Source organism: Molothrus aeneus, chromosome 1, assembly GCF_037042795.1.
Source record: "Molothrus aeneus isolate 106 chromosome 1, BPBGC_Maene_1.0, whole genome shotgun sequence".
NCBI classification, from domain to species: Eukaryota; Metazoa; Chordata; class Aves; order Passeriformes; family Icteridae; genus Molothrus; species Molothrus aeneus.
Window position 1 is genome coordinate 8,972,888 of NC_089646.1, and position 19,993 is coordinate 8,992,880.

Below are 19,993 nucleotides of genomic sequence, written 5' to 3' on the forward strand. Positions count from 1 at the left end.
TAAAGCAGAGAGTTCCAATTAATTGCACACCTGTCTTAAAACACAGGGCTGTGATGCCTCTGAATGTAGAGGAATCTCCATCACATTCCCTACCTCAGCTATTTTAGAAATGCAACCGTTTGAGAATTTCAAAAGCAGGTTAAATTGGGAAAAGGAAGAAGAGAGAGGAACACAACTATTCATACCAATTACAGACAGGATAACTTAGAATGACACAGATTATTTTTTCATTGCTTATAATAAAAAAGGGATAAAACTCTGCTATAAATCACACTTTACCTTTATTGAAAACACAGTAAAAAAAATTTTCCTACAAAACATTCAGTGTAACATTTCAAACAAAGGAAAAAAACATATTACCACTGCTTTTCACAAAACGAAACAAAAATATCAGCCTAGCTAAGGCAGCAGATTTTTTTTTGTAACACAACAAAATACCCACAACAGAGAACATTATAAACCATAATTCTGGATGACCTAAAATGAACCAGGAGGGTTTGATGGGGAGAAAGTATCTACACCAAAAACTATTGGGATTAAAGTAACACTCAAAGCACAATTTTTCAGCTGTGTTATACCTTGGTCAGATACATCCATGTGAAAGAAAATTCACATTTTACAAAATGTTTACAAAACCTGAAGCACAAATCAGACCAAGAGGGGACCACCAGTTCCATTCAGCACCTCCCAGCCTCACGCAGTTCAGAGATTGTGCGTAATTTAGAATTGTTCTTGTAAACTGTGACATGAACCAGGAACACTGCAGTGAAACCCTGAACGTGCACAGTGAAGGCTCCTGATGCCATCATCACAGCCCAGCCAGCAGCACCAACAGCAATGGCCAGGCCAGCTCAGAATTGTGGTTTTATGATCGTGCTACCTAAGCTCACGTGAAGCCAATTCCATCTGACAGGGATCAGGGTGCCAGCAGCACCCTAAGAACATCCTCAGTCTCCTCACTGGGAATTTTAAATACAAAATTTAGAAGAGACAAGAGCAACCCATGATCTCTATTAAGGTAATGTGGGGTTGGGCCCAAACCCCACAGGAAAGGAAATATTTTGTGTACATGTGTTTCATACACACACACCAATATTTCAAATCCCATGACCTAAATGTATTTTCTTTTTCTATCCAATTCTCCTTAAAGTAACAGAAATCACACCAAATAAGGCAAAAATACTTTGAAAGCTACCTTTAAGAAAGCAAAAGGGACTGAAATTTTTTGTTATATAAAGCCAAGGAGGAGAAAGTACTCAGAGAGATTTTATGACTCTTAAATTTGGTCCAGACTGGAAAAAACTCATGGTTAGGGGGAAACAGGAAATCATGCACCAGCCAATTTTCTTCTTAAACATTTAAACACACTCACTGAATCCACTGCACAGGTATCACCACCATGCCACTTCTCTGAATGATCAACTCACGTGGGGAGAGAAGGCCCAAAACATGCTCATACACATGAAATACAAAAATCCAGAGAAAAGTGAAGAGCCTGACCTCAGCACCTCTCGCAGCCTGCCCCTGCTGAGAGCGGACACGAGGTGCGGCCACCTCGCACTGCAGGACGTGTCCCTGCACACCCCACGGCAGATGAGCTGCGGAGCAGGAGCACAGCAGGAGCCACCCTGCAGTGACACCACCCCAGGGGCTCCCAGGGGCCAAACCAGCTGGTTCCCCTCACTGAGAAGTGGGGCTGCACCCTCACAACCCTGAAAGCTAAAAGCCAAATATATGCCATGACTAAACCCTCTCAACTCATGATTCAAACCGACTTGAGCTCTTGGTAATTTGTTAGAGGACCCTCTAGTGACAAGATTGCTTCAATGGAATCTAGTGGTAAAAAACAAATTCATAAATGTGAACATTTTTGTAGGGAAACAGTTCTAACTAGGGAATATCTCTCTACAGGCTATGTGGGAAAAGAAATAGATGAAAATCAAAGCAGGTTCCCCAATACTTCAATAGCTGGTATCTGTGGAAGCAGGGAATAGAGGAGGAATGCAAAATAAAGCCCTGTTCAGGAAAGGAGCTTCATCCAGTGATGCTGACTATAAAACTTAATGTAATGGGGGTAGGGAGAAAAGCAACAACAGTGCTTGGGGTTAGTGATCAACAAACATCTAGAAGCAGCATTCCAAAGTGCTCAAGTAGGTACATATCAACATTCAGATACCTAAAAGCCTTCAAAAATTAGGATTTCCTAATTTCTATTTGAGGTAAGGCCTTCATACAGATAGAGTTGCTAAATAGCTTGGAATTCAGTATGTCAAGAATATCAGCATTTACAGAACATTACTCACACTACCTCTTTGACTGTTTGGAGTCACCTTCTGTATTTGTTAAAACATTTAATGCTATGTATATTTTAAAAAATCATGAGCAATAAATGAAACTAAAAAGCTACTGATAAAATATGGTAGTTAATACAAAACCAGCAAGCATCCTAAGGGGTTTCTGTTGCCAAGACAGAGATACCTTCAGAAGTTCACAGGCTTCTATAAAAGCCCAAGATACTGTTTCACTGTGAATCACAAGAGATTTTAAGAAGTGATGAATTTTTTTTCAGTCTCAGTGAATTACTGGCTTATTTAGAGAACATACAATTGACATTTGTATACTAATGAGACACATTTCTTTCTCTTTGAAAGAAGAGTTCTAGATACTCAAATTGTGAAATATTTTAAAAGCCTTCCATTAAAGTTGCCTTCTGGTATGTTTTCTTACAGTGCATAAATCAAATCTATGTGGATTCTTCTGCTATTTCATATTTTGTCTAGCTCAAGGGGGCAAGGTAGAAAAGGGGGTAGATATTGTATCACTGTGTGGCTGGTGGCTATGGCCTTAGTTTGCTCTTGCTGAATGGGATAAATTCAAAAGGAGCATTTTTGTAAAGTTCAAATCTGACAATGTGACTGAAATAACTTGCCATCTTATTACCAATAGCAAATTCAGTGTTCATAGGTTGGGGAGGGAAGTCAGTGTAGGCAATATTGTCTCAACTCAGCACTAAAACAACAGCAAAAATCCTAATACTAGGAGGTAGGGAATCTTATTTCATTAAAGCAATTAAAGCTTCACAGTTCACATCAACACTTTTTAAAACAAAACTAAGCACATTTCTTTTTGAAGAGGTTATTTATGTGGCCTTAATGTCCTGCCTCTGCTTAGATTATTTCACTGTGGTTTTAAAAAAATGCTATTTTCAAGATCAGAGAATACATTAAACAGGATTTAGCTGTTTTCCTGTATTTGTTATTTCAAAAATTTAGATGCCAGTCCACTAAGGGTAAGGCTCAGTTGCTGTACATACACCACCATCCCACTCCTGGGAGAGGAAGAAGAGATGGGGAATAACCTAAAGCATGCTACAAGAACTCAAGGAAAGCCACATGCAGGAAGAGGCCAACTGCTTTCTGTTTCTACCTTATTCCTTTCTAATTTACACTGTAAATTCTTAAAGAAAAGGGCCATCATGTCTTTACTACACAGCACTGGGCACATGTGAGCACCTCAGGTAGCATCAGCTGCTGCACAGCCTCAGGGATGAGTGGCAGAGACAGGGTGGGATGGACACTGGCACCCATCACTCCTGGTGACACAGGGGAGATGTGACACTCCTGGTGACACAGGGGAGATGTGACACTCCTGGTGACACAGGGGAGGACATGTCCCCAGGATCTGCTCCCATGTCCCTCCTGCCAAGCACCTGCTGCAGGAGCTCCTGCCTGCGTGGGCAGCCCAGCCCTCCCTCCGCTGGTGCTCCAGGTGGTACTACTGGACAAGGAAAACCATTTGTCAAATCTTTTAATTTCTATGACATTAAAACAGCCAACAGGGTCAAAGGGATCAGAGGTACAGGGCCAAAGATAAACAGCACATTACAGACAGTAAATAAAGCTCCCTATAAATGCAAAACTGTTACTTGTACAGTAACCAATACTACTATTTTTTAGCTTAAAGTGATAAGCATGTGTGCTTTATGCTTAGAAATCCCACAAATATTACAGTTCTGCAATTGCATTTAATATTGTGCTACCAACACAGAAAAAAAGCCAAAAAACAGCTAACTTAAAACACTCAGTTTACACCTATTTTTTGGTCTTGTGTGGTATCTAGTTGAAGATGGAAGCATTGATGTGCTTTTTGCCTCATAAGAAGAGAGGCAGATGTTAATGTTACTAAGATCAGCTGTATATACCTTGAAGGTATAGACCACCTGACTCTACATGAGTCAAATACTAGGAATGTATTGTCAATATCCAGTAATGAATTACCAGTTGGTTGTACTTAAGTGACCATATGATTCTGTGAGAAGTATACAGTGACCTGTATCTTGCATGCAGTGACAAAGCCTTGCATAAGCACGTCATTTTCAAGGCCAAAGGCAAATTTTAATGTAGACAGTGTCACCATATCAGCAGTTGATTTTAAAACACAACACTGTCATAGTTGCACAAGGTAGTTGTGAATTATCACCCATCTTGGAAACCACACAGCACCTCAACCATCCCACAGAGTCCAGTGTAAAGTTTTCCCTAAGGCAGCCTTAACCCACACATCTGCCTGCAGAATCCAGCAGAAGGGGTGGGGACAGCCAAGGCCCTAACATTTGTTTTGAAAAAGAGCTTTAAAGTCTTGCCTGAAGCTTGGGTGCTTCTCAGCAGGAACTGTCCCTGCTCAGTTGAAGTAATTGCCCAACTCACTTGCAGAAGCCACACACACACACATTATAATCCACCTTTTTCTGTGTTCTTGGGTCACTGATGCCATGACAAACATCTCTCCAAAGGCACGAAGAGCAAGACCTATGCTGGTTCATACTCCTAGGTTTATTCCTAATATTATTTTCTTCAGAGTGTATAAACTGTCTTAGCATTGTAACAGAATCATCTATTATCTAAAAGCTAACTGGCCTCACACACCACAGTTCACCACTTCATTCAGACATGAGGACAATTTTGGTCATACAATGACTTGCATGGAAAAGTGGACATATTTCACTGGGTTTTAACTATGATGCCAATACATAAGGCTATAAGCTCTGAGAATACCTGACTGATGCCCCTAATAATATATCTCCCAATATTTTAAATATAAACTAATTTTAGAACAACTTTTAATTATAGCTCTCTGTTATTGGTTGCAGAACTTTGACTCAGATAAAGATTTCTCACTAAAGTGTCAGCACTAAACAAGAGAAAAGATGCTTGTAAATCTTAGTGAAATCAAGTAATTTTACTTTTTCTTCCAAGACTTGATACAACACATCAACAGTCAGTTCAATAAACCTTGAATTTATACTGATCACACACACACCAAAAAAAGTAATTATCTAGCATCATATTTACTACAGAAATATTTACATTATGCCCCAGTTCAAGTCAGAAAAGGCAGCTGAAAAAAAGATAAATCCTGTGTACTGGAGCATGATTTTTGAAGCACTTTAGGGGGAAAAAAAAAACCCAAGCAGACATTCACACACACAGGAATAAGGTCTACAGCCCAGAGCAGTCATCTCAAGAGAACAGCCAAAGAGTTTCTGACACAAGGTTTACCTTATTTTGGAACCACACTGGAAACCAAGTTGTCACCAACTAATATAAGACCTCAAACTACAGACAGGCAGACTTGTTTCACAGAAATAGGAAATGAGCAGGAAAATTTTCTGGCTCCCTACATGAAGGGGCACTCACTGAAGGTGTCCCCATTCCAGTCTGTTTGGAGATTACTTGTGGCTGAGCAGGACAAAAGTGCAACCAGATTTTGAATACTTACTTGGTATTTTTCTTTACTATAAACTGCTTAAAGGATTCCTAAGGCTGCAAGGAAATGCTACAAGAAAGGACATTATCACCCACTGATGCCATCTTGAATCTAAGGCCTCTGAGCAGTTAAACACTTCAGAAACTCAAACTACCAAGACTGCACACATTTTACTTACCAAACCACCTACAGTCATCTGTATAACCTTAGAATTTAATTTATGATATCTACACATATAGGCCTATATACATGAACATGTGTACATTAAAAAACAGGCTAGTGACAGATAACTGAGTTATGCCACTGAACAGAAATCCTGGTAACTGAAGTATAAATTCAGAGAAATTTACTTCAAATTAAAGATTGTAGAAAACTGCAACTGCAGCCTCCTAGGCCTGCACTCCTTGCATTGATTCCAGGTACTGCTTACACACAGTAGTTCATCAAAAATTTCACAGGGCGTCTTGGGTAGGGGAAGGGAGCTCCAGGGCACAACAGCTCACAGAACTGAGAGCTGTGACAAAGGGTCTACACAGCTTTTTACAAAGCATACTAGGCTCAGATTTAACACTGAAGTTAATCTTCATCTTGGACTTCTGTAAGACATTGTTTGACCACCAGTAAAGCAAGCTGGCATTAGGAGCTAAGGACAGAGAGCTGAAAACACTGGCCTGCTGAGAAGGCACCATGACACAGCCTACTGCATCCAGCACTGGGATCTCTCCTGTCCTTTTTAACTCACTCTCAGTAGAGCTGTTTATCTCCTGTCATGGGTACCTACTCCAGCTACTGTACATTTCCAGTAAGGGTCATATGGGCCTTCAAGTGTATGTTTTCTTCTTTTTCTTTTTTTTTTAATCAAGTCCCAAAGTTATTCTTTATAGCTGTGTTTGTATAACACAGGAGGTACTGTGCATTCAAATGGTAGCAAGTCTAAAAATAAAGATGTGAGACTGTCAACAAATAAAAAGGAATGCATTTTTCTCTTCAGCTTCCAGTCTTCAAGGCACCTCCTGCATTAACTTCCTGGGAAATAAACAAGCAGACCAAAAGTTCACTGGAAAGAGAAGAATCTGACACACCTAACTTCCTCAGAAGCATCCAAATGAGACAAGGCTCGACCCGAACTAACAACTAAAAGCAATATAAAAATGCTGATGAGATGACAGGAATGCCATGAGGTTGATGTTTTCAGCTCTGCTGATTGCAGGTGATTGTTATCACAGTGTTTTCTGATGGCCATTTGCAGAAGGCTTTGTCTCCGAGTCTCTTGGGTTGTTTGATAGGTGAAGTTTATCTAATCCTGCAAAACATTACAGAATAAGGAAAAACTTAAGACTCCCCCTTGTTTTATGCACACAGGCATTCAAAAGAACACAGACAACCCAAATCCTACTTCATGATTGCAGACTTCACATTTGCTGAAGACCAGAACTGATGTTCTACCTCCTGCAAGAACTGCTTCTGGGAAATTCCCTCAGTGTTGTTTAAGTGAGAAAATCCATTACAGTGGACAAGCATGGAAGACAGAGAACCCTAACTTTCCATTGCTTAAATCACAGACTCAGATGTTAAGGACCAAGACAGACTTGCAATAATTTACCCTGTCACCTAAAAATACCTAAATAATTACCTAAAAATATTAATTTTATTAATTTGATAATTATTCTTTATTTTAAACTATAACATCTTTTTGTAAATCACTCACTGCTGATCTTAATGTCACTGGTGATGACCAGATCATGTTTCTAAACTATTTATATGTCTAATTACATTTTTAATACTACACTATTACAGATTTATCACTGTTTCCAGCCTTTGTTCTTACTGAACAATTCTCTATTGTGAGTGCTAATTGTAGTCTCTCATCCTGCCCCAGGCAAGCACCTAAATTACTCTTTTTGAGGGGGAGGGAGATGAGGAAAGATGGCAAATTTAGCCATATTGTATTCAAAAGAGGCATGATGTCAGTCCTTCCTTGCTTGGTACAGTTTCTCTCTGAAGTCTCCTATCAAGCCTCTAAAGCTAAGTATCAAACCTGGGAAGAGTTTCTTCTTCATTTTGTGTAGACTACACTGAAGTGCCATGATGTGCACAATTAAACTTCTTGCATTGTTGGAATTGGAATTCCAAAATTGACTGCACCACTAAAAAATCATTCTCCTAAATATTGCCTTATCTGTAGTCCTAATATGTAAAATTTTTGGTCATAAGCCAATTTTGGTTCTCATTCTTTGAATTCCATGGGACAGTTTTTAACAGACGCAGCTTGTGATGTACAGCACTGAAAACAAACCCAGTTTGTGCCAGGAACCTGCACATTTCAGGGTTTGTGACTCCCTACTTGTGTCAAATCCAATGATCATTACCCTACTATGCCTGCATTTTTATGTTTCTTAATCTGCCTTCACCATCTGCAATTTTTTATTAAACACTTTATTTCTAATTATTTTACAAAAAATTTAAATTAATCTTTCACCAGGATTCTGGGAAGTGCTTGGATTTTGTTTCAGCACCACAACTCAAAGCAGTGAAAACTAACAAGAGTAACTTCTAGATGATGTAAACTGAATCCTCAGCTACAAAGAAACACTAAAGTTTCACCATTAATCCTCTCAATTTAAGGAAATACTACTCTAGGGATCTAAAGAGAGAGGAGCTTTGTTAATTAGTAAAGATAAAATGAGGCAACAACAATAGAATAAAAAAATAGAATAAAAAAATAATTTTATCTTCTTAGTATCAAATGTGTTTCAATCCTTTCATCTATGGTCAACAAATATCAATGCAAAACTTGATCAAATTTTTGATTATATCAGGTACAGGTTTTACTCAGCCAGTTACTAAGGTTCTGTACATTGTGTACAATGATTTTCTGAATAGATGTTCAAAAAAGAGTATGACAACAAATTTGAGATCTCTGCTAACTATTTTTAGGGAACTAATAAGTTGCTTTAGTCAAAAAAGAAAGACAACCCATACACAAGCTGAAGTTTTAATGTGGAATAATTGTTCATAGCAATGAGAATGCTTCTGTGCTCTCCCAAGACTGAAAATCCAGCTGGAGACCAATCAGTACCACAGGCATATCATTGAAATCAACACTGTACCTTAGCTCTGGACTCTTCAAAAAACAACATGTTATTCATCCTCACACTTTACCTTAGAGAAATTTCCAGAAAAAAGTATTCTGTGAGCTGTGACAGAACTTTACCAGTAGCACATCATGGTGTCAGTGGTGGAGAGAGGGATGGTGAAGCACAGAGTGAATTTTCAGGGCTGTGCTTACCTAATGCCTTCAGGAGCTCTTCTCGCACAGCAGACGTGAACTTTCTGACCAGACACAACGTTGTCATGATAGCAAAGAGCAAGTTGTATGATAACACAATGTAGAAGTTCCCTAGCCAGTTGAACCTTCCAAAGTCTCCAAGGAGATCAAATCTGGTGATTCCTGTTAAATTGCATACAAGATTTAGATCAAAATAATCATAACATTTTTTTAGGAAACACAAAAATTTCCTTCTATTATATTTACATTTGGATGCAAAATTCTTATAGATAGCACACCAGAAGCCACATGGTTAAACACACAAGACAATGCTTGTTGGTCACTATAAAACTGTAAGACACCTTTATCAAAATGGTTTTTTAAATTTCATAATAAAATGCTTGAATAATGGGATTTGAAATTAATTCTCCATTCTAGGTAAGAACTCTTTTTATGATATTAGTAGATGTAATTAGGAAAAAAATCAACTTTAGTATGAAAATTGCTTGAAACCTCAGTTTTGACAAAACCCTTAATGATTCCAGAAAAGACTGAAATGCACCTTGAGCTTTTTTTAAAAAAAATACAGGTAGCAAACAGCCTTTCTATGAGAGCCACAACATCTTATGGTAACCACTAAGCCTCTGAAGTGTTCTTCCAGAGAACTGCTTTTGAAACCAAAGTTTAAAGACATCTTTCCAACTGCAGTTTTTCTCCTGGATCCACCCACCACTACAGCCATGGAGCATTTGCACAGAAGGAAAAAGAGGCTGAAAGATGGTGCTGACAGGTCTCCCTCACAGGGCACCTCCAACCCTGACACTTGGGCTTTGTGCTGATCAAAGGCCTGTCAATCACTAATTAAATGAACAACATTTTTCTGAAACATGGAAACATCTACAAGGTGTAGGGCCCATGGCAGAAGGCAGAAGAGGAAGAAGCACAGGCTGTTCCTTTGTCAGGTGTCACGGAATACTGCACTGAACACAGAGCAGAACACTGAGATGACAGCCACATGATCACTGTCTAGGATCCAAAAGCTGTTGTATTCCCAAAAAGCTTTGGCACACATGATGTCAGAGGGAAGTGTGCCCTCTCAACAGTGCAAAAGCAGGAAGCTGACCCTGTCCCAGAACTAAAATGGCAGCAGCAAATGAAGCAATCACAAAGTAGCCTTGGCTCTGAAACTCCTGAAAGCTCCTGATTTTCTATCATCTTATTTTGAAAGTGTTTTGGGGCTTTTAAAAACTGACTTCAAAAGTAATAATAAACAAAGAGACAAAATTAAGGGTCAGCTGCACTTCTTCCAAGGGTAAACCTGACACTTAAAAATCTCACTGTATCTGCATACCCAAGACTTGCAAGCCAGTTATCACAATGTTAAAAGATACACACTTCTTATACTCAGCACCTGTCATTTAAATTAAAACATGGAAATTGAATTTGGTACCTAATGAAAAAATACTGAAATGAAAAGGAGTTGTTTCAAAGGATGAAACAAAACAATCACTGGTCAAAACAGCAGAAGAGGCAGGGCAGGGAGATATACTAAAAAAGCACAGAAGGTCTTAGCACAGAAAGAAAAAACCAACTGAATTAACTGGTAAAGAGATGAAGGACAATAAACACAGAGCTGCTTTCCTACTTGAAGGCAAACAGTGCCCTTAGCATTTCCAAAGCAGCAGTGTTTTAGCCAGATTGTGAAGCCACATGAAAATTAAGAAAGTCAGGTTTGAATATACAGGCTCCCAAAACTTTAAAGGAAAAGGAACAAAACAGGCAGAGCACTGGAGTTTTCTGGAAAAGGAAAAATATTCCTTGACACATAGAGGTCCAGAGGCAGTGTTACCAGGACAAACAGAAATGAACCCTGACACTTCTGTTAGAGTAGGTGGGAAAATTATTGCCCATAAATTACATTCAATTACATTGAATTTCTTCTTACAAACAGAAAAAGTCACTGCTCATCAGAAAAGTGACACAGTAACAGTCTGTAAACTCATGGGAGAAAAAGGTTAAAAAGGTTTTGAGGTCTTTCTTAAAGAAGCAGTATCTACTCAGCCCACAGAGAAAAAAACCCCAAGACTTTTAATAACTCTTCAGTAATTGAACAAAAACTTGCATATCTAGTGGCACAAATATATACACACAAAAGCTGATGAAATTTTACCAAATAAACTATTAAACAAAAAAAAAAGGTAGGTTTTAGACAGCACACACAAATAAATTTTAAATCCCCATTTACTTGTAGATAATAGTCAAGTGTGGAATTCTAGGAAAACTTGCATATACTCGAAAGTTCAATTTTCTCTGGAAATCTTTGTTTTTTGTATTCTTGACTTTAAGTGCTTTATTCCTAATTTGTTTCTCTGTGACTAGCAATATGGTGTTGGCAGGAAACATTTCTGAAGGGCAACTAAAAGGCTGAAAAGTTCTGGGGAAATATGATTTAACTTATTTTAGTTTAAAACTTTCCTGGAGTTCTAGAAGAATGACAGATTAGACATATCTACCACCTACATATCTAATTAGAATGCTATGAAACATGTAAGAAGAAACCATTTCCATTTTGAAAAGTTGAAAAAGGTCAGTGCATGCATTAGATAACTTTTGCTTTTTCACCTTTCCCATAAGGATAAAGTCTAGTCTTTTCTGTATAGCCTAGAATCTCGCTTTTTTAATAAAGTGAAAAGACTATGAATCTGCTTAACATATTTATTTCTTTTCATCTATTCAGTGCCACAGGGAGGTGGCATGTAGTGCAACACACATTGATATTTCTGCAAAAGCACCACATGACTCACTGTACTCTAATACACTCTATTAATCCTGTTTGGACAGCTGTGACTGTGCATTTGTTAGCTGTGTGTTAATTGTTCCATCTTTTTTCTTCTTTTATTTATCTCTATGGCAAACTATTCAGGAATTTCACTTGTTAGTCTGGTTTTTAAGTGAGTTTTACCATTAATCTGTTTCCTATGAGACAACAATGGACCCAGCATGTACACTTACTCCCACAGAATCTGGTTATTATCAGCTGGTAATCTCATGGATCATTAACAATTAATTTTATTTTCTTTTAAACAAGTCTTGAATGCAGTAACTTAGTGGACACAAACTTATGTTACAATTCTATTCTAAAACAGTGATTTTTCTATGTAACATCTGGCTCCACATCCTAGAACCATCTCACTTCTTAGACCTTTATTATACTGGTTATATTTTAAAACTGCGCTGCTTTAAGTACTTGAATTTCCCTTTTGCATTTTTGTGGAGTTTTACTACAGATTTTTTCAAGTTCTAGAATGCTTATTTTAAGATTCAATTCTCCAAAATGCACTGCAGAAGGTTTTTCATTTGCTATAAAAATGATCTATAATTTATTAAAATGTCCCCTCTGTAGAAACACATAGCATGAGAATATCCAGTATAATACTGGAAAACCATGAACTACTCTTGATTCAAGAGTATGAAAGGAAGAGCAGCTAGAGAACTGCTGAGCACACACTGCTGGTCTGTGGGCCTGAGCTCAAACTTCTAAGCTTGTACTTAAGACTTGTACAGCCTGAGGTGAAGATTTTTGTTTTGTTCTATTTAATGTTCCCAATGAAATTCACATTAGTTACAAGGATTCTGCATTACTTAAAAACGTGTAATAGCCTTGCAATTTAGCTTCAAGAATTCAAGCTGAAGATTACCTAATTAAAGTGAAGATACAACACATTTTTCTAACTGGTTAAAACAGATTGACTACTTCAAATGCTACTCCCAATCCTTAGCACTAAAATCAGGAGTTCTTCAATTCTGCTATGGAAGACTCCAAATTGTTAAATTTGAAAAATTAAGTTAACAAAAAATACAAGCATGTTATTGTAGGGAAAATGAAAGTAGCCTGGTATCACTACTGATTAAAAAAATAAATGAAGAATCATTAACTCTTCATTAAAAGTCATTTGCACTCAGTGTTACCTCAAATTTCAGACACCAAATCCCAAATGTATTTCTTGACAGGAACTAAGCCCTAATTTCAAAGCGAATGTGAAACTACTTCAGACTGCTCTGGACAATCAGTTTTCCTATCTTTTCATCTCACAATCTCCTGTTTTAAGAAGTTTCAAATCTGACCTTTTTAAAATAATATATTCTCTAAAATTGCTTAGCATCTTTTTCTTTTTAGAAAGTATGTTCTGCAGTTCCTGTACAAAGATGCATGTTCAACAGTTCATGTAGAAATGAAGGCCACAGATACATGATCTTTCATCTGAAAGTGATGGCAAGTTACATAGTATGGAAAATACAGCTACAGGCTCTTCTTTTTTCTTGTATTTTTTTCAATTAAACATCCTTTATTATGATGTTACTTCCATTTCACTTACCCAGTGTCCTTGACATCACTGGCAAAGCAGAGCTCAGCACCAAGATTGAGACACAGTTTCCAATTATCTGTTTGAAAGTGACAAACAGCATTTAAATGATAAATGAGATTGCTGAAGGGAACACAAAGAAAAACAGCAGTCAAGATGAAAAAGAATAATTCTTAAAAAGCACATTCTTCAAATTGAACCTAAAGCAATTTACTGTAATATATTGTTAGTGTTGCTGAGTTCTGTCACTCCTCTCCACATGGTGTTACACAAGACAAAGATGATCCAAGAAAAAAAATCAAATATGTATTCATGTGCTTTTAATCAAAGTGTTATGTATGCTCAGATCCAAAATTATTCAAAACAACCATGTTGCAAAGCATCAACTGTTTACTTACTTCCTGTGAATGTTTTATAAAAGAACAATTCCATGGGCTTAGAATGGATGACTGATACATCAGCTTAAGCCTTGGATGTAACTGCTTGCAGGATTAGCACTATTTAAAAAATTACAACAAAGAGCTTCCTTTCAATTCAATGCCTGTTGTCTACTTTAAATAATACCCAAAAAAATCACAGCTGTTAGATTTCTTTTTGTTCTTGTAAAGCCTTTAAAAAAGAGTAATTGAAACTTTCTTTCAGAAAGGATCATTTTCTTCAGGTCTAGTTCTATCAGAAGCCAAAAGGAAAAAAAAAGTAAACTTGAAAGTAGGTAGACATTTGTACATTTACTATTTATTTCCACACTATTCCTGGTGTACTGTAAACAATCAATAGGAAATATTAAGAACATTCCAACTCTCTACTACTTATTCCTCTAATCATTCTGTGTGTATACCCACTTTCTCACTTTGAACAATTTGTAGTAAAAGTATCTTAATCCATTACTTAAATAAAAAAACAATGAAACATATTGAAAAAATAATTAAATTCAACATCTGTTCCTTGGTTACTGATCACTTCCCCATGTCAGCTGGGGGAATATTTTGCCAAAAACCTAGGCACGTTCCTCCCAATTAGGTAACAGCACTGGTTATGCTAAAGCCTGTGCTAAATTGTAGAAAGTCAAATTAGCTTCAGATTGCAAAATGTTGCTGAATAGCTGTCCTCAGTCTTAGTTTCATTATTCAAATTTGAATTACTTTGTCTGTATTACTTCTAGCAACCACGTTGTTCAGATCTCAAACAAGCTCCCTGAAGTACAGTTAACACAATCAAAGTTACTCATTAGCAATAAGTTCCCTTTGAAGGAAGTTCTTTCACTTGCTTTTCTATAGCCAGTTAACAAGCTCTGCCATTCCTGGCTTTTTACAAGTGAATGGATGCCATCCAAACTAAACAGAGCACATCCTTTTTCCCACTCATTCAGCATTTTGACAATCTTCCAGTTTGTGTTTACGCAGCTTACAAACAAATACTGATCACTGCAAATGAGCCATTCAGGACAATTACTAAGAGAGTCAGTTTGTCTTGGGTGGCAAGAAAGACAGGAGGGGGCCATGCCCATCCCAGATTGTACCTTACCTTTGTCATAGTTGTGTCATCCTTCCTGGGAGTAAAATTCTCAAAAAAACGAAGACTGTAGAAGCCGACGACAGAAGATACCATAAGATAGCTGTGAGAATCAAGGAAAAAAGGAACCTCCAAGGAATGCAAGTTTCACTCAAGTTCTCAGCAGTCTCCTAAAAGTCTTAAGAACTAAAGAAAAAAGAAACAAAAACAAGTGTTTGAGAAGGACTGACCTATCTTTCTTCCTTCCAGGCTAGTGTCTTAGTGTATTATCAGTGTCCCAGAAAACTAGACAGAATACTTGTTAACAGACAGAATTCTTTCAGAAAGGATACAAAATCAAAATGATTTCAAGTGCTGCTCCCACAAAGCCAAAGGTGGATAAGGAGGCATTTCCTATTCCAGGTCCCTACAAGGAAAAAAATACTTTGCATAATTAAGTAAAATACATGCAACAGTTCATAAAGTTAACTTCTACCAAGAACACAACATGTAACATCTTATATGCAATACAGCCTTTTCTCAATTCAGTGTTTCAGTGGGGTTCTGATGTCCCACTCTCCAAGTCCCCCCACCTCATGCAATGGCACCAGCAGCTTTCAAAGCTTTCAAACTGCAGTGAAATGTATTGCAAAGACAGAACTGCAAACTCCAGATTACTGATCGGTTGTAGTGCATCACTGTATCTACATGAAGCTTCTGCACTATTTTACTAAGAACTCACTGCAACATGACATGTAATAAATGTTTGTGTGGGCACAGGAATGAAACCTAGAAACAAAGTCAAGGTCAAGACTCATTCGTTTCCATGTTATTAAAGCAAAGCTCTCACTTGCACTTCTGCAAGGCCTCCAAATCTTTACTAAAATTATAGAAATTTTAGGAGAAGATTACTTTACCCCTGATCCCTTTGGCATTGCAGTCTCATCAACCAACAGGTAAAGAATGTTGAGAGCGACTAAAAGAACTGAAAAGGACTATAAAAAAGAGGAAATAGTCTTGTTATTGAAAAGTATTCCACATTTTTAAAGTCTTCACATTTATCCTCACTAGACTCCATAATGTCAAGTTTTTGTTAAATGGTCAAGAAAAGAGTATCAAGATGGTTGCTTAAACAATCTTCACTCAAAAAATTTAAAACTATTCCCTCAAATAACCAAAGAACTCTTTATACTTTTTGCTGGGGAAAAAAAATAAAAGAAAATTCTTACTGTCTCAGTCAGGAGCAATATCATGACAGCTGGATAAACTAAATTCCTTTCCCAAGCAGAAGCTTTTTTCCTCCGTTCTGTTCAGAAGTGAAAAAACATAAGCTTAATACCATAGATCACTTTAGAATAAAACAAGTAAGAATCATTCAGCTACCCATAAGCTGACTATTAATATAAGTAACAACAGTATCCTGATCTGGAACAAACATCAACCAGTTCATAAGAACATCCACCCTGTACAGCTCCACAAAGCAATGGCACAAATATGAAACCTCTCTAGAGAAAGGCTGGGGAGACAGAGACGAGCAGATTTTTCCAAGAGGCATGTTTCCCCTTAACCTTTTTGTTCCCCTAGCACACAGCAGTTCCACAAAGTTTAAAATCTGCTGAACTTACAAATACACTATTTACATGTATATTTTAGCATGACCTAAAGTGACAGAACAGAATTTCAGATATTTAAATAGTATTTTCCTCTTGTAAGGCAGGAAAGACAGAACTAACTTCAGTGGACATCATTAGCATGTGCAAGAAAAGAAAAGAAAACACTGTTTGAATTTTACAGAAATAATTCAAACACAAAAAGGAAAGTAATGTCATCGATTAGCCCAAATACTCATAAGCATATTATACATGAAAAGCTCCATGCAAAGAAGCGTTACAATTTCTCTAAAGTAACATTAAAAGTAAGATCCAAATCAGACTCCTTACTTAATTTTTTTTGTTGGAAGGATGCAATGATTTCATGTAAAATATTTGCAAATGCACAAATTTAGTTAAGGACAAACTGGAATCAATCAAGCAACTGCTCCAAACTAAACACAGCACCTCAAGGTCATTTAGTAAACTATAATCTACATGAAACTCTAGAAAGTTCATTACCAAGATTTGTTTTCTTGCTTCTCACTTTTTCAAGCTCACGTTCCAGCTCTACCGTCTGGTATTCCACTGTGGAAGATACACCTTTTAAAACAAAAGATGGGATTTTCTTTTGGATGTAACTGCAAGGCACACAGTGACAACTTGGATTCAGGAAGCATCACATTAAGCACTTGTGACTTTAAACTGCAGATGTTTCTTTGAGACTCTTCAAATACTTTTCAAAAACAGCAGAGTCTACCCAGAAGATTTCAGCACAGAGGTTTCAGCATCATCTCCTGTGATCCTAGCCTGTTTGCTGATGCTGAACTTTCACACAAGTCCAATAACCAGCCATAGTGTGACAGACAGGATGTCTCAAATGCCTCATTCTTAAATCCCTATATGATTCTGGTATGAAGATTAAAAGAATCCCCAGATGCCCTTCAGGATCATTACAATTTAGCAGAAGTGGAGCTTTGCCTTTAAGGTGGCCAGTGCTCCAGATTCAGCTTCTGCCCCTCCCTCCCCCCTTCCTTTCCTCAGTAAGCTCCACACTCCTCAGTAAGTTTCCACACTGCTAACACCTGCTTGCTGATGGATCTTCTGCTCATACCAGCTTGCCTGCTCTGTCCCTCCATGCTTTCCAGCTCACAACATACATGTGTCACTGTTGTGCAACTCCTCATACTTTCTCCTGTACATCAGCTTAGCCCTGACAGCCATAATATTAATCCCTTTCCTCCTACTAATTTTCTGCCTAAAAGTTGCTCATCAACTTTTCTTCTTATCCTTATGCAGCCTTGGGGAAACCCAGCCCATTTTCTCTTTCCATCCTTTTCCTCTTCAATCTTCCATTCTCTTCCAACCACTCCTCTTTTCCAGTACAAGCACAATGGGGTTTCCCTCCTTGATGCCAGTTCCTCTACAAACCCTGCACAGTGTTCAAGCACTGACACAGCTCTGCAATGCTGACTAGGATCTGCTGTTTCAGTTCCCATGCCATTATTTCTGCTTTAGCTTTCACTCTCTGCAATCACAACCTGGAAATATTCTGCCTGGGATAAGTTAGAAACACTCTCCACTCACCTTTGTTCAGAAGTAAAAGGGATGAAAGTGGGGCAATCTCACCTGAAAATAAGTTAAGGGCTCATACTTTCCCTGTCTATACCAGGCCAATTTCACTCTGCAATAACACACCATGGCAGTGACAGTTTAAGGTCTTAAACCCAAAGTCCTCTCTGTTGTTGTTTTGCTGATTTACATTCACACCCTTCACCTGCTGGCCATTCCCTACCCTCAGCCCCACCTCTGGCCATGGGCTAACCTGCAAGAGCACCATGCTCCATGGACTTTTTTTAAACAGTGTCTAATAAATTTATATGAGATTAATATTCTTATCCAGGCTTTTCTCTGATATCTTGATCACTTGCCTACAAAATCTAAACAGCACTCAGGCTGCTGGCACAGCAACACTACTTTGTATTCCAGTCTCATTATTTCCTTATTTTCTGTTGTCTCCCCATCCATCCAGCAACCTCAATACAAGAAAAAAGGTGACTCTTCTTACTGCAGACTATGAAATACTGATTTGTTCAATTCAGTCAAATCATCAATGAAACATCCAACTGTATAAAATTTTAAATGTTTAATTGAATTAACTGAATGTTTCTTTCACAGACATTTTTGCATCTAACAAGTAACTCCTGTGCTTTCTCTAAACATTTATCTTGAATATCAGTGAAATAATGAGTATGGGATAATATTTACAGGGCTTCATATATATGAATATCTCTAATCTCAGGACTATTCAGTAAGACCTACAGACTCTGTTCCATTACAACATCTTATCAGTTGAAGTGCCTAAAATACAAATGTCAGTTCCACTTCTCAGTGTTTTTTAAAAAATTAATCATAAAACACAGGTTTTCAGAAAAAGTCTTTAAAAAACCCGAGCTAATTATCACTATAAAAATAAGCTTTTGTGATGATGCACTCCCCCCCAAAAAAGTCTAAAACATCTGTTTTATGGAATGACTAATTACCATTAGGTGGGAAAAAGAATAGTAATAGAGCTCAGTGGGAAAATAACTTTCATGGAAGCGGCTGGACAAGAAGGAAAACTCAAGTCAGCATCCGATGTTTTCTTCTTTTCTGTAACTGATTTAGGAGTCTCTGAGAAAAAGCTCAGTTCAATACATATCTATGTTTTTTTCTCCCCTCAACATAAAAATCCAGAGCACTGATTTCATGGGAGTCCATCCAATAAATCAGCATCATCACAGAAGGTCCCTAAGACACAGGTCAGTAGAAATTCTGAATCATATCTAAGTGCTGTTGTAGTTCCTCCTTAAAAAACAGTTGCAAACAACAGGTTGCTATACAAAAGGATATTTTATGAGAGAGGCAAGGTTTCAGATCAGTCAAAAGAGTATTTGGAAAGGATGCAGCTAAATTCTTAAAAGCTCTCTAACATTAGCTTTATTTCAAACACGCACAAAGTTCAATGTCAGCGCTGTCTAGCCAATAAATCAAATTGGTAGACGAGACTTGTTTGGACTAGCAATGAAAAGTTAGAAGGGATTCTCCAAGAAAGCCACAAAGCAGCTCATTTAAGGTCAATTTAACGGTATTATTCTGTTTTTCTTCCAGCCCCGACATAAGATTTCAGTACCTCAAAGGAAATTGTAAGAGTATCTATTTGCATTCCCCCAAGGTGATTGGCAGTTCACCACCAATTAGTTCAAAATTACACTGTTACTAGTGTGCAATAAAAACAACACCTTTCATCTTTCTTACATAGGTAAGGATACCTTCAGAGCCAATAACTTTGATCAAGTAAGTATTTTTGATCCTACCCCACCCGTCTCTTTGGATTCAGGAAAACTAATAGCTGAAGGCAACTTTTTTCTTTTAATATAAAAAAGTCCCAGCTTTATTTTTCAACTGTAGGAGTGATGTGGGTACTGAAATATAATACACTGGAAACAAACATTTTCCCAAAGCCCAGTATCTCT

The 19,993-nt window shown here is 37.6% G+C and overlaps 1 protein-coding gene across 1 annotated transcript in view; it reads right to left on the reverse strand.

The window, feature by feature from the left end:
* Positions 1–262: 262 nt before the first annotated feature.
* The window catches only part of LMBR1 (limb development membrane protein 1), a 68,345-nt gene continuing 48,614 nt past the window's right edge, over positions 263–19,993 (reverse strand). Inside the window, exons 10-17 of the mRNA XM_066551114.1 lie at positions 17,001–17,081; positions 16,119–16,195; positions 15,807–15,884; positions 15,243–15,316; positions 14,923–15,013; positions 13,411–13,477; positions 9,056–9,217; positions 263–7,069 (exon numbers count right to left, since the gene is read on the reverse strand). Coding sequence (XP_066407211.1) covers positions 6,987–7,069; positions 9,056–9,217; positions 13,411–13,477; positions 14,923–15,013; positions 15,243–15,316; positions 15,807–15,884; positions 16,119–16,195; positions 17,001–17,081 — 713 coding nt within the window. The 3' untranslated portion in view covers positions 263–6,986. The remainder of the gene's footprint in view (positions 7,070–9,055; positions 9,218–13,410; positions 13,478–14,922; positions 15,014–15,242; positions 15,317–15,806; positions 15,885–16,118; positions 16,196–17,000; positions 17,082–19,993) is intronic.